Below are 15,075 nucleotides of genomic sequence, written 5' to 3'. Positions count from 1 at the left end.
GGTTATTGGTGAAAGCGGAAAGGTACATTCTCAAGCGGTAAAAAGCTTTCTCGATCAAGGATATTTTTTCGTCTTAGAATCCGCACCCTTCCACCTTCACCATTAACCCTGTGCTCGCTTTATATGTTTTCCACCCTTTACCCAACCCCTACATACTATATGTGAAGTAACCCACTAACTCTGATGAAGGTGGTTGGGACCACCGAAATGTTGAGTAATTTTTTTCTTTTGTGCGTTCCCCTCCTGAGTGTGTATTTTTTTCTTTGTTCATGAAACTTGTGGATTCAGATTAACTTTTTTGGGGCAACGAATATTGCAATTTTATATTATTACTTTAATACGAATCATAATTAGCATTCTCGAAGTTACAACTTATCTTTAATTTTCTCAAATTTCTTATTATCCATTACTCCAGGCAAGGAAAAGCAATATTATTGTGCTCTCAATAAAAAAATCAGTTCTTTTAAGCCGTGTTGGCAATTCATGATTGACCATCATTGGCACAAGATTACTGAAATCGCTAATAGCTTGAAGATAAAAGATGGCGAACTTCCGTTTGCAGCGATTTCCACTGCAAACTTCGTCATTATCCGACTACGGGTGTTGATGCTGGCTATCTGACTAAGTTCATTATAGAAGCATACGTTTTTAACAGGCACCCAGATCCCCGCAATGGAAGATGGTTCACTCTGGAGTGAATTCTCAAGGTGTTTCTACATAGGTACATATGCTTTTTAAAAGTTTAGATTCGGCAATAAAGAGCGGGAATGTGCACAATTTTTGTGAACGGAATTGGGCCTACCTGTAAGAAAACTACGACAGATGGGCACCAGAGAGCGCCTGCTATGGGACAGAAGGATCTCTGGAAGAAAGGCGGCAAGAATAGAAGCGAAGCGAAAGTTGCGCAAGAAAATGGGAAGAATAGGCGAGGGTGGGAAGGCTGAGGAATGGAGAGAGGGATGTAGGGAAGAGATGGATAGACGATGGAGAGCGTTGCGTGTTTGGAGGCAGTTAGTGGGATTGGGCGGAGGATGAGGGAACGAAGGGAGAATGGATGTGGAGAGGGCGAGGAAGGCTGCGGATGAAACGGCGGATGACCCCGAGGGGATGGGCGTGGCGCCCTGGGACGTTGCCGAAGGAGAAAGGGGCCCTATTGCCCCCGGGGAAAATCTCATCCGCGTGAGAATGAGCTCTCGCAAGAGTAAGCAAAGAGAAGGCCGGGGGATGGGAGGAGATCGAAAAAGGTTAAAAAGCAAAGGCGACAGGGCGTGTGAAATTAGAATAATAATTACAGGCGACCGAGTCCGTTTCCCAGGAAACCAGTGCTGTAAGTGCGGCTGGTAATGTGGGGTCCGACGAAGTAGTGCGGCGTTTTTATTGGTCTACGCGTCAAAGTTTGAAGGTTTTCACCCATGCGATGAGTCGAGAAATATATCGGTTCTCGAGAAGGGATCTCTGTTGTTTCGCACTATGGACAAGTTGAAACATTTGGTTCTTTACCGTTTTCCTCCAAGTGGATTTCTTTTTGGGAGCACTTTTCAAAGCTATTGGGTTGCAGGGAAAGAGAAAGGGATTCCGGCTTTTATTGCTTCGAGTCCACAGTGGTGTTTTCTGTGCGTTTTTAATCCTTCTTTGAGGTCTAGGAAGGCGATCCTTTTCCATTAAAATTCTTTTTTTCCGCGGCCGCACGTGTATGGGACGGAGAAAACGCCGGAGCGTAAGACTGGATTCTCTCCGCTTCTCCACTTAATGCAAGAAGAAAGGCGAGAAAATTTGCCCCGAGCACAGCATTTTTCATTAAAATTTGTGTATTCCGCATAATCTGGAGATAGTTTGAACGATAATTCCGGGCGGAGAAGTAGGCCACTGGAGAAATTCTTTTCTATATTGCCTTCCTCTACTTTTTTTCTCGCTGCATTATAAAATAAATGACCACGTCACGAAGAAAATATTCTCTTTCCTAGCAGAATTTAGTGTCTAAGCGTTTCAAGGGCTTATGACTATCATAGTTCTTACTTTTTCTGAGATTTTCTATGCTCATGCCTTATGCTCATTTTGTCCTTGAATGCACAAGGGTTTTTACGCTTTGATGTGTTCGTGACACTAAAAAAATCATCCATACAACTTGGAGGTTACTTTGAGAACAGAAATATTTAAACTATGAATAGCATGAATGCTCTAAAATTAAGCTATTATCTGTGCAAACACATTCTCCTTTGAGCCCGGATAGTGCGGTAGTCAACAAATCACGGGCAGTAATTAAAACAGGATGATAGTCTCCTCAATATTTTCATCGTTTAAAGTCTTCAAAGCCTACTCTAGTTATTTCTCGATCCTCCTGCTATATGCTGGTATTCTTACTCCAAGCAATTTGATCTCTTTCCAATGCGGAGTGCTTGTTGTATCAAAATATCAATGAATCTGCAAAGAAAATGGGTTTGCGGGCACGTTCACTCACGCTTATTAAACCGAGACAAGTGATTAGACGAAAAGTTGAAAGGTTCGAGTCAATGGAGTGCTTTGATTAATACCTTTCCGCTTGCGTCAAATAGAGTTTCACTCGCGTGGTGATGGATCCTGTAGGCAACAAAGCTTTACCAATCAAAATTAACCAAACGAGTTAAGCGACACAAGATGTGACGAGGCAAATGGGTGAAGGACGATTAGGTTTATACTTCACTATCATTAGAACGTAGGAGTGAACACAAGCGATTATTAAAAAGTCCTAATAGTTAATACTTCTTCTGTAAATTCAATACGTTACTCCTCATTTTGCCCGAGTGTTAAGGAATTTGTATCAAATGAACATGAATATGAAATGACTAAATAAAAAGTTATTTTTGAGAGAAATACATCCTAAGTTATTAATATTTTATAGGCAAACTAGGGTGATTAAGTTTCTTGTGTCTAATAAGTTGATTTCTATACTTGTTGGATCATTCTCGCCAAAGGTTGGAAAATTATGATTATTATAATACGGAGTTTGTTTAACTTTAAAATCGAAATTCATATTGATCCAAAGTTTCTTCATTCAAGATCATTCAAGGGATACAACCAGCGAAACACCATTCTCTTGAAGAATAAACAATCCTTATTTGAATTAAATAAACACTATTACTTATTGAAACTAAGCCAGAGGCTAATTACACAAATAACTGTTTTCTAGGTCGAGATAAAGTCCTATGAACGGGAGGATTTTGAATTTTTCCATTCTGAAAAAAAATGTCGTTCCAAAATTTTACGAAGAAAACTCACTGGAGTACAATTTTAAATTTCTCCCCGAGAAACACGAGCATTAATATCGACAATAGAATTTGGTTCTAATGTTCCCAGGATTTTTGAGAATAAAAGCCGTGGCCGCTTTTCCTACCCTTGATTCCATCAGCCCTTGCGACCATCATTCTTCATGTAAACCTACTTTTGCTTCTACTCTTCTTGGTTGCTGTCTTAAAGTGGCCGGTTGAAACGATGGGAAATTACAAAGGGAGTGGCCACACGGAAGACCAACCCGTTTTATATCAATTCCCACGCCGAGTACCCACAGAGCGGCGGTTCGGGAGGATAAGTGGGCAGGTCTTCACGTCTCGAGAGACAGACGTTTACGCTAACATTGGTACGGAACAGAGAAAAGTAACGTGAAACAAAAACCTTATTTCATTCCTCTCATACGTCCACGTTCATACTTCGTGACTAGCAACCGGTGGTTTTAATTTAAAACTACAATGCGTCCTTGTATGTGAAAACAAAAACCTTAGTTCTTTACCAGAAATAATTAAGATTTTTAAATTTCTCATCAAGGGTCGATAACTGTAAAACTGATTTATGAGGTATATCCTTCAAATTACGCAAAATCAACGATTAACGGATACGCAATTGTAACAGTATTTCCATTTATTGAGAAAAACGACTGTGGGAATTAATCAGAAGAAATTATTCGCCATTAATTACATAAACGTAGATGTTTATCCGTGACCTGAAATCTGACCGCAAAAAATTGAACTCATGTAGAGCAGGTGATATTTAACACTGAGAAAATTAGTTGAAATTTGTGTATTAAATACGTTCTAAAAATGCGATGAGAAAAGTTCTCAGGTGACAACAAATTCATTGTAAGATGAATTCGCCGTTCATTCCTTCACTAAAACCATTAAGTATGGCACTCTCGGGTAGCTGAACAAATCTTGGAATGGGATAAAGTCCATGGGGTTTCTGGGTAATGAACGTACACTTACATGCTATTCATAGTTAACTTAGCGTTCTAATCACGGCAACGGTATATATCATTTACTGATGATAATTAGTTCTTGAGTTAGCTTTGAACGCAGATGACATTTTAAAACCCAGACTTATAATTGCATGCAAATTTTATTCAATACCTTCTTAATAAAACGTATCACTTACCTCGTGATTTCCTCCAATAGTTTGCATGGATCTGCTGCATAGAACTTGACACCGAAGTAGAGCGTGAATGGATCTGTTCCTGTAAAGAATAATTACACTGCCTTAAATGATAGTGATTTATTTGGTACATGATTAATTAACAAATGATACACTATAGACTAATATATGTAATAATATTTGTAAAAATTGACAAGCGATATCAACAATATGATCAATTTAAACAATTATTTTTTCCTGCTCAAGAAATAACTTATTTAGGGGTTAATTTTGCTGTCTTAAAACGCAAATTAGAATGTCAAAGGTTTTATACCCTGTAAAGATATTTTCATTGGTTTAAAATGCTGATTTTATTCCAATAAAAATAGATTAGATTTGTTTCTCAAAGGACCAGACTGAAAGATATTTCACATGAAAATTCTACAAATGATAATAAATTACGCTGAACTATGACGATAAGATATATAAATAACGAAGTGGTAACTTAATTCAAAATAAATTGATGTTGTAATGGGTCTAATTAGCTTTGCACCTAAGAAAGTCAACTCTTTATTCACTCAGCAGAATTGTAAACGAACGAATGACAAAATGATAGCTTCCTCTCAAATTCCGGGAAATTAGATCAAGAAGTGCGTCGTGAAGTATTTGGATAAAAATAGCGGCAACCTGCTTCCATAGAGATCATAAATTAGAGCTCTTGAAAGCGTTGGGAAAATGTAGTTAAACAGAATAGTTTCATGAACGCATTTCTTAAAGAAAAACTGTTCATTACATTTTATTCCTATCTTAATAAGTTAATCTATCACTACTGGAATGATAAGTCTCTACATTTTTCATTGAATATTGCCTGACCACTGGCTCTTTCAGCAACACCAGGAATTGAACTAACCTGTGGGACAAAATTTTTAGCATCTATAAAAATACCGCAGAGAGATAAAGAATTGAGATGCTACGTTTGCATCGTAGGTTTTGACTACAAAAACTTGGGAGCGTATCGTGGAAAAGTATATCCCTGCAGAGACTCCTAAATTCAAAATTTTACCCCTTACACCAAGAAATTTTGACGCCATTACTTTTGGCCCATCTTTGGCAATACGGGGTGGAACAATATAGAGGGAAAGTTCAAAGTACAAACTTAATTACAGAGTAGGTAATTGCAGATATTTATTATGTACTTCTACAAAAAAGTTTCGCGGATGAACTCCAACATAAGCAAAAAAGCCACAATGAACATTTCTCGAAGTGCGGCGGCAAATAATTTGGAGATAAAAATTCCCTCTTTCATTTTAAAAACAAAGAAATGCGGGATTCAGCGCAACGGCTGACTTGGATATTTACATGAGCATTTTTAGTAAGCATTTTTTATTTTTTTAGCGACGCATTTCACAGAAAATCGAGAGAGAGAGAGAAAATTTGATTACGCGTGGAAATTAAAGCAAATTATTTCTGATTGGAAGGCATGGGCTCGAATGATGACAGAGCCCGGGCATCGGCCAAATGACTGAGTGGGAGAAACAAATGAGGATCGACGCTCGCTTCGTATTTTAGCTCCGCGGAAGCGCGAGCAATGATTGTGCTTTGCCAGCAGGAATCCTCGCGACCGTTTATTTGTTAGTAGTTGGAATCGGCAACGAGCGATTCGTTCGCTCCGTCAATAAAAAATCTTCGAAATGGACTCTCCCGCATTTTTTGCATAAAAAGAATGGCGCAGTTTCCGCTGTCGGTCGCGCCCGCGGGGAGGAAGGCGGCTTTGAAAACTCGCTCAAGCGGGTGATTGAGGACTCGTCGAGCGGAAAGACCTCTCCTCTTCTTTTTCGTTGTTTGTTTCCTAGAATGACGTGACCTCCATCCGCGGGAAAGATGATAAGATCGTTAAATGGACCATTCCAAACCCAATCGCCTCCTTCCCGTCCTCTGCTACCCGACTCTTTTCCTCCACCCTCGACTAAAAGGTAAATCAAGAGAAGGCTACTATTATAGGGTAAAGAAAGCAGTGGAAAATTTCTTTTTCGCGACCGGCTGTCTCGAACGTCAGGCAGTCTGGTAAAAATAAAGTCACAAAGTCAAAGTGAGGACTTCTTCCTTCGACGTTCAGCCAGATAGTTTTCAACTGCACACAACTAGGTATTTTTTTCTACGCTTTTCAAAAACTTCCCAAAGTACTTTCCAAATTTTCCAAACACCTCAAAAATTCTTTTTAATGCTATACTCGGCAGCTTGGCATATTATTTCCCAGTGAAGCACATGAAATTTGAGGGAAATTCGACGAAACTCCACTTACATTCTGCGTAGCATCGTCGCATGAATAGAACCTTCAAATAAGTTACTTTTCGAGAAATATGTAAATCATTTTTCATTCATTAAGTTAAAGCAAAACATGGCATGAACTCTTGAAAATTTAATTAATAAGTCACTTCTTACATTAAACAATACAACATACATATGTATATGAAAATAATTAGTAGTGTAAAAAAATACTTTTTATCAGCACTTGAAGCAAAATTAGTATTCACCACTGCTTCAAAAATATTTCTCAGGGGCTTACTATACTAAATGTAGCTAGTGATTAATATACTTTACACTTTCAGGCTTCACGTCGTGGAATTGTTTGATGTCCAAATTAAGAGTTTGTAATTTTCCACAGACTTAAGTCTATTAAAAAGTACTCTTTTGATATGGAATAGGGGATTGATTTTAACACGCATAAGCATATATATTGCTAGAGATGATTTAGATAATAAATACCCTTTCTTAAAATAATGAATTATTGTTCTACACATGGCATTCCTCGTATATGTACTAAATAATTTATCCTACATTTTCCTATATGTACGCCGTAAATTGAGCACCAATTTGACTAGGTGGTCATTTCCCCCAGTTAGAAGATCCCGAGGGAATCCAATAACAGGGGAATCGAGCGAATAATGTTTCCCGTCAACGGAAATAAAAGCGGATCAGGCGATCGTGACGATAAACGAACAGCGATCGGGGAAGGATGAGGGCACGGGAAAGGAAAGCATAAGTGCATGTATCCGTCGACGGGAAGGAGCCAAGGGTCTAAAGAGAGTAAGAGAGATGTGACGTAGACATTGGAGTCCTTTCTCATGGGCGACCTCCCATCCAACCTTTCGCCTGCCTCGCCCATCCCGATCTTCATCCCTCCTCCCCGCCCTCCCCGAAACGACGACCGAATTACGCCGATCGTGACTACGAGGTGGGCGTCTCTCCGTCCTGCGGTCACGAGTCCGCCTCATCCGGGATAAAACCCTTAAGCTCGCGCTCTTGCTCGAGTCGACACGTGCAAACCCCATTCCCTCTCTCTTCTCACCCTCTCCCCATCCCAAGCCCCATCCCCTGATTACTTCGATGTGGTGGGCGAAATGCAAGTGCCTCCTCCAAACCTACACCAACCCCCTCTCCCCGCTATCTCCGCGCACTCCCACGCCTTCATATACTGTGCAGTCCCGCTCTGCGTTTCGCCCGCCGCCTCTCTCCCACCCAGTTGGAACCCAACTTGGGTTTGTACAACCATCTCCTCCTCGTCCTCGCCCCTGTCCCTGAGGGAGGGGGTGTCCCCGCCTCCTCGCTTTCCCACCGCTCCACAGGGTCTCCCACGCAACCCTCGCGCCCCCAACCGCCCACTTTCAAAAACTCATCGCTGCCGACGACGACGGCGACGGGGGAGGTGGACTTCGTACTTTTTTCTTCGGGGCTCTATTGCCTTATTAGTGTGAGGGGGAGGTAAGGAAGGAAGGTTGAGAGATGTGTTTATTATCCGTCCCATTCATCTGTGCCCGCCGCGGACTTCCTCCGCTCTCACCATTGTCCCCCGTTAATTATGGTTCATCGACGGGACATCTTAAGTTAAGGGAGCCGACTGGGTGTGGGTCTCTTTGCGTTTGTTCGGTGAAGTGTCTATCGATTGAAAATCGCTAGAGGTGAAAGTTAGAAAGAGAGATGAGTGGATTTCACCTGGAATAAGACTCGGAAAGCATATTGATTTGCGCATTAAATTATTGAATTCATGTTGCATTAAATAAAACAAATTAATCGTACATTCAAATGCTTAGCATTCCTATTTTACAGGACTGAAAGATGACTTGATAATTAGTCTGAAAATAATTCGATTAAAATTTGTAGTATTTTCCAAAAGATATCATCTAAATTCTCGGAATAATAGAATGAGAAATAATAGTTTTTCAATAAGAAAATACTAGCAGGCACGACTTAACTTTTATGCAAATTGGAGAAAGTAAGATTGATGATTAAAGAAGCTAATTATTTAATTACATGAGTCATATTTCTTCAAACTATTCTTTAAACTAAGACTTGATATATGTGGCATTAATTTAGTTAGCTGATTGAAATAAAAAAGTCGAATGGAAAAAAATTAATACTGCTTCAAAAGCTATATCCATATGTATCCAACCAAATAACATGTGCATCTAATAGTTTAAGATTATAAGTATCCGTAGATATTTAATACTAAGTGAAGTATTCTTAAGTCGCTCTAACAACAGAGGTTGAAATATTTAACTTACAATAAAAATGTCTAATTTTTCGGATTCGTTGCGCTAATATACGCAATTTAAGTAAACCTAAATTAAAGTTATTCAAGATTAAATGTTATGAATTTTAAATACTTTTAAATCTTTCATCGAATGAATTCGGAAAACTGTGAAACTTGAATTTCGAGTCAACCCAATACTTTAAAATCTCCTAAAAGCTCATCGATTTTTTATTTTCAAACTACCTGTGTCATCCAATCACAGGCTGTTGATTTCTCAAGTTGTAGACCTTTTTCAATGATACCACTTGTAATGCACAGATATAAAATATCGATACATCAATAAATGCCAAATTAAAAAGCAAGCTGGATAAAAAATAGAAATAGATATATCCATCTTGTAAAGTTCAAAGTTAGCTCTCAATTCGTCCCATTAACCAAGAATATCCCTCCTGCGTCGATTAAAAGCATTTAGGAAATTGCCAATTGCGTGAGCCGAACATTGTGCGAGTGAATGTAGACTCACTTATTCCCGCAATTACTACATCGCCTTGGTTGTCATTTCTATCAATTTCCAACTCGGTTCATTCAACCCCCGACCGCATGGAGACCTTACCATGAATGTAGATGTAATTAATATGACGATCGTACCTGATCCTGCACCTACTAATTACGGATTTTTCTTTATTTTGTTTCAGCACCTTAAATCTCTTCCTGTTTTCAACGACAAGGAGGAGGGCCTTCGGAGTTTATTCATTTTTTCAGCATCTTAAGTATATCCGACGTGCCAACTTTATCGCGTTATTACTGTAATCGGTTCTTTCTGACGAATGGCTGATGCTATTGCCGCCGCGGTCATAATTCATTTCATGTTTTGGTTAAGAAGGAAATTCCCGAAGGTCGATTTTTTATTGATGAAGTGCGAAGTTAATGAGGTACGGAAGCAATCCTTTAAACTCCTTGGAGTTGTTCTTTCCTCTTTCCTCCTAGTGCCTCTATTATTTTAATCTATATTTCAATATTTAAAAAAAACCATCGTCATTAAAACCGGAGTATATCACCAATGGGTACTAGGATTGCGATGAATTGAAAGAAGATGTACACATATTTCTGAGCCAATATATAGAATAAAATGCTAATAGTAATTAATGCATGCCTAAAAATAAAATAATTTAAGGGGAAAAGTAAAAAAAATCTGATTTTGATATATTTAGCTATAAAATTGTAAGGGTGGATGACTGAATGTTGAATTTGATTCAAGGGCTTTTTATTTCATTGTTTATTCTGTTCTCATTGGAATTCGTTGCTCCGAAAAATGGGACTCGGGGAGCGACTCGGAGAGTTGATTTCTAAATGTATGAACATTAAAAAATTACTGCGTGAATAAATATATCTCTTTCAGAACTAAAACACTGAAATTCGATTTTAAATTAGAACTATTAAATATTTCCTCAAAGTGGTACATTTATCAAAATGAATGAGCAATATATTGTTCCCTTCAGAAAGAAAATTTCATACAGTGAAAAAATTAATAAAAAATATTAAAATACAATACAACACGTCTCTAAAATATAAATGTGTAACTTAATAATAACTGTGACGCAGTAGTTTTCTGATATAGCTGTTGATTATTAGAATATCGTTGACTTTGACATTCTTAATTGGGCTCGAATAGCCCAATTTTTCAGCAGCAGACAAAGCGTAACATTAAATATGCTTGTAGCTATGGAGAATAGCAGGAGAATATTTTGAATGTAATTCAACCTTTGGATCATTCACTCACTTGAAATCTGAATTTATTTGAGTTGGACTTCTTTTCTTTATTGTAAATTGTATCTCAACAATTATATTTAGTATTTAACCAATTTTTTCTAAGGAAATATTAGTCATCAAATTGATCGTGGTTTTATTCATAACAAGTTATTGAAATATGATGAAGAAATAATAAGGGGAAATAGTATAAACCCAACGGTCACTGAACAGAGATATTATTTACCATAGGATAAAACGGCATGTGTGAGGTATTAAATAATTTTTTGCAAATTATTTGTGATAATATGGTAATAAAGAGGCATCGTAAAACAAAAAGGGATAAGAGCAGCATTAAACTTTTTGCACAAATACCACCGGCTATTAATATGAAGAACACGTAGCGGTGAGACGATCACCGGATTTTCTTTGATAATTCGTAGTATCAGTGATTTAATTTTTAGGTTTTTCGATGACAAAGGTCATTGGTACCCTTAATAATACTTTATATATATATATATATATATATATATATATATATATATAAATAATAGAGACAATTAAGCCTTTCTTTCCAATACAAACAAACCACGCAATTATACCGCGTGCTACGTCGATAATGATATTGCTGGTCAACTCACAGTAACTTATAAAACTAGAATATGTTTCTTTTAGTATTTAAATGTAATTTCAAATTAAAAATTTAGCATTTAAGTATAACGTAAAAAAACCATTAAACTTCCTCCAAAGCACCAAATAATACGATATATTTTTCACTGTAAATTGGCGCTACTGCTGTATGTGAATAATGTTTTAAAATAAAATAAATAATTAAAATAAAATAACTTACTCTGTTTAACTAGTCAATAAGGAAAAATAATATAGCTTATGACGCTGGAAAAATGTATCCTTAATTAATGGAAAAGATGGAGCAATATGAACTTACAACAAAAGGATAAATAAAAAAGATGTTAATCTGCTTGTGAATGCCAAAGTCTTGGTAATGTTATTAAATTGTAAAAAATGGTAATTGCTATGCACAAATATTTGAGATACCTATACGGGGAGTCACAAATATTGGATATTAAATATGGTTGGAGCTTTTGTAGACGTTGGTTATAATATCACCTGATCCCTGAGCCAACTACAGCCGAAGAAGCGACAAGGATGAAATATATGAAAAGAGAGTGGATATCCATAGCTGCCGTAGACAGGGAGACGAAAGGCCTCGTAGAAGGACAAGAGAAGCAGTGGGCACACCAAATCAGAATTCCTCGCGAAGACGTGGTTGGCTTTCGAGATACTGGGATGACAAGGGTTTGCTTTGAGTAAGAGGGGGAAAGATAGGAAGAGTAGTGGAATGTGTTGAAGAAGAAGTGGGCCAGAATGGTATGGAGCGAGGACGGTTATGGGGAGGGGTCAGAGTGGAGGAAGATGGGGAGCAAGGAGTGTGAGATGTGGAGAGAGGGTTAAGGGAAGGAGAAGAGAGGCTATAGAGAGAGGGCAAAAAACCGAGTGAATGGTGGTCGACTTATAAGAGAAGATGGTGCCTTAAGGAGAAGGATGGAGGGGAATATAGTGCTCGGGGTTGTTGGGGGATGGGCTAAGAAATGTGATCTGGACCGAGGCAGGGGCGGGTGGCGGTTTGGAGCTGAGGAATGAGACTTATGGGGGAGGTGGGGAGGGGTGGGAGGCTACATCCGTCCGTTCTACCTGACTGCTCGTCGAAATTAGGCGAGAGTGAAACCTCGAAAGATGCGAGGGTGGGGGAGGTTGGTGGGAGGGGAGGTGGAAGACGAAGGAGGAAAGCTGGAGGGAATAAAAAAAGAACCGGAGAGAGAGAGAGAAAGAATCGGATGGAACGGGGAAGGGAGAGTTAAGAGGCAGTAGGAGAAAATTTCCCTTTCATTTTCTCGTAGACACTAGAAAAGAGCCATTGATAGATCGGTAATCTCAGTACAAAAACTTCTACGAAATCACATTTATTGTATCAAAATTAATACCACTAAAATTGTTCATTATACCTCACAAGCAAAATGAATGCGTATTGCAATGGGCTCGAAAATGAAATATTCTCTCGTTCTTAAATAAAATGAAATTTGGTGTTTATAGCAATAACTTAACGGATTCTATTATAAATTAGATTTCCATGCTCTACTAAACGGAAATTTAGTTCATATTATCTATCTTAAGCTTGTCATCTAAAGTGATAGCCATTATTTCGACAGAATAAGAATGAACTACTGCTGAGATGCAGCAGACTAACAATAAATTAATATTTGATTAAATTATTTCCGGAGTTTCTTCTACGACTTGTTCCTAATTATTTACGCCGCATGTGTTAGTAATTCATCAAGAGTATTTATTTTGATGCTCCAGTTAAGGCAATTAAGAAATCTTACTGGGAAATAAAGTTATGTTAAACATCTCCTCATATTTTCTTATTTTCTTGAGAAACCGTATTGAAAAGATAGTTACAACTGTTCCATCGCTGGAATATTCGGCACAAACCATGGCCACTATTATTAAACTAAATTTAATCTTTTGAAAAACAAATACACTAAGGTCATACATTAAAAAATTCAATTATGAAGAAGATAAATAAACAAAACTTTTCGTTTGCTCATTTATAATTATTTAAAGTAAGATATGAGTGCAGTCAGTCTTACCACTTCAAGAGCTATTCAGTGCAATAAGTAAAGCCTTCCATACTTAATGGATATTGGAACAAAAATACAGTAAAGTTAACAAATAATATACACATCCAGAGTTTCGCAGCTTTGGTACAATAGCAAAATATCTCAGAATATGTCTTCATTGTTAACCCAGGAAATCTCGAAAATGATCGCATACACAGGAACGGCACCACCATGCGCTAGCAACAAGAATGACGTCGTTGCATGGAAATAAAATAAATAGGAGGAGTGAGGAATAAAATTATTTTGCCTGAGAAACACGATTCTTCGTCCCACTCTTCATAGCAAGCGGATGAGTGGGCGACGGAATCGAGCCGGGGCAATGCGGCGGCGATGGCGGGTGGTGACAAGGGGAATCCGAATGAGATGTCGAGCACAAAAGAGACAGAAGAACCCGGGAGGGATGAGGAGGATGGGGTGGGAAGGAGGATGAACAGGGGAGTGTTTAGGATGAATATGAGCCTTTTTAGGAGGTCTCGCGGCGACGAGGCGGAGAGGATGTCTTAAAAACTCCGGAGAGTCTAGGGAAATACGTTCGGAGGGACCGGCCGGGAGGAATGGGAAGCATCCGGGAATGGTCGGAAGGAGGAGACGCGACACACGGGCTATGGGGGAACGAGCAAAGGGATGAAAAGGGGATGGAGGACCCCAGTGCTCGGGGGATGGTGGGTTGGAGATAAAGAGGCAGACGCGCACGAGCAAGAACATTGCGGGGGTAAGCCGGAGCGACGGAGCGGGTAGAATTAACCCGGAAAGATATGATGGGGAGAGAATGGAAGACGAAAAGGGGATGTGAAATAAATAACTTGTATTTTGCAAGGTGATGTTTCTCATGAACTCACCATTTGACTGCCGTTTGACAGAAGAGAAATGGGAAGTTAGCTCAGGATAAAAACTTTCCGTAGGTGGAAAATCAAGCTCCATGAGGATTCGGGAGTGGAGGCTACCCCCACTCCCTCGCAAGCAATAGAAAATGTTGGAGCAGTCGATAAGAATTCCGCACATAATGTGGATTCTTCTGGAAGATGAAATTAAAAGAAAGTGATTTAATGAATGGAGCATGAAAGCCGAAAAAATTCGAGGCTAACTCAGTCGTGTTGAATAACCTCAGCGCCAGAGAAATATAATCTTGAACTGAAAATAATATGAAAACTCAAAACGATAATAATAAAACAAAAGATTTAACCGACGACGCACACTGGGCTGGAGCACCTCTGAGTTAATTAAGATAAGTAGGGTTGTCAGGATGTAGAAAGAGGAAAAATAATTCTTCCTCCAGATGTACAGATAAAGTTTGCCGTGAATGAGTGTCCTTTGTATTGTTCGAGGATATTTCGAGAGGGTAGTGCTAAGCATCCTTAGTTATAGTAAAGTAGGAATATGGCTGAGCATACACAATTATGCACTATATGAATGTACAAATATGTACAATTATATATTAATGTTTTTAATTGCTGGCTGTTTGAGGAAGCTTGCTAAGCTTAGAAAAGATACTCCTTAACAAATAAAGTATACCCAAACACAAAAAGACGGAAATTCTGTGCATCTCCAAAGGAAAATACATTTATGCAAATGATAAATACTATAGCATGGTCATTTTCTGATAACGCTATCATATATGTATCATGACCGCCCATTAAGGGTATAAAGTAGTTCATACACGATCGACAACATTTCTTCGATAAATTGTTAATCCATGTGGTAAAATTCATCTATAATGCTGAA

At 38.5% G+C, this 15,075-nt stretch overlaps 1 protein-coding gene across 1 annotated transcript in view; it reads right to left on the bottom strand.

Annotated features, from left to right (window-relative positions):
- Positions 1–15,075, bottom strand: part of LOC139691257 (band 4.1-like protein 4A) — a 288,090-nt gene that overhangs the window by 219,072 nt on the left and 53,943 nt on the right. The window contains exon 5 of the mRNA XM_071589044.1: positions 4,402–4,474. Within this exon, the coding sequence (XP_071445145.1) occupies positions 4,402–4,474 (73 nt within the window). The remainder of the gene's footprint in view (positions 1–4,401; positions 4,475–15,075) is intronic.

Source organism: Hetaerina americana, unplaced genomic scaffold (genome assembly GCF_022747635.1).
Source record: "Hetaerina americana unplaced genomic scaffold, ioHetAmer1.1.p SCAF_1, whole genome shotgun sequence".
Classification (NCBI taxonomy): domain Eukaryota; kingdom Metazoa; phylum Arthropoda; class Insecta; order Odonata; family Calopterygidae; genus Hetaerina; species Hetaerina americana.
The sequence above is the reverse complement of the archived record's forward strand: the minus strand, read 5'-3'. Positions and strand labels throughout refer to the sequence as shown.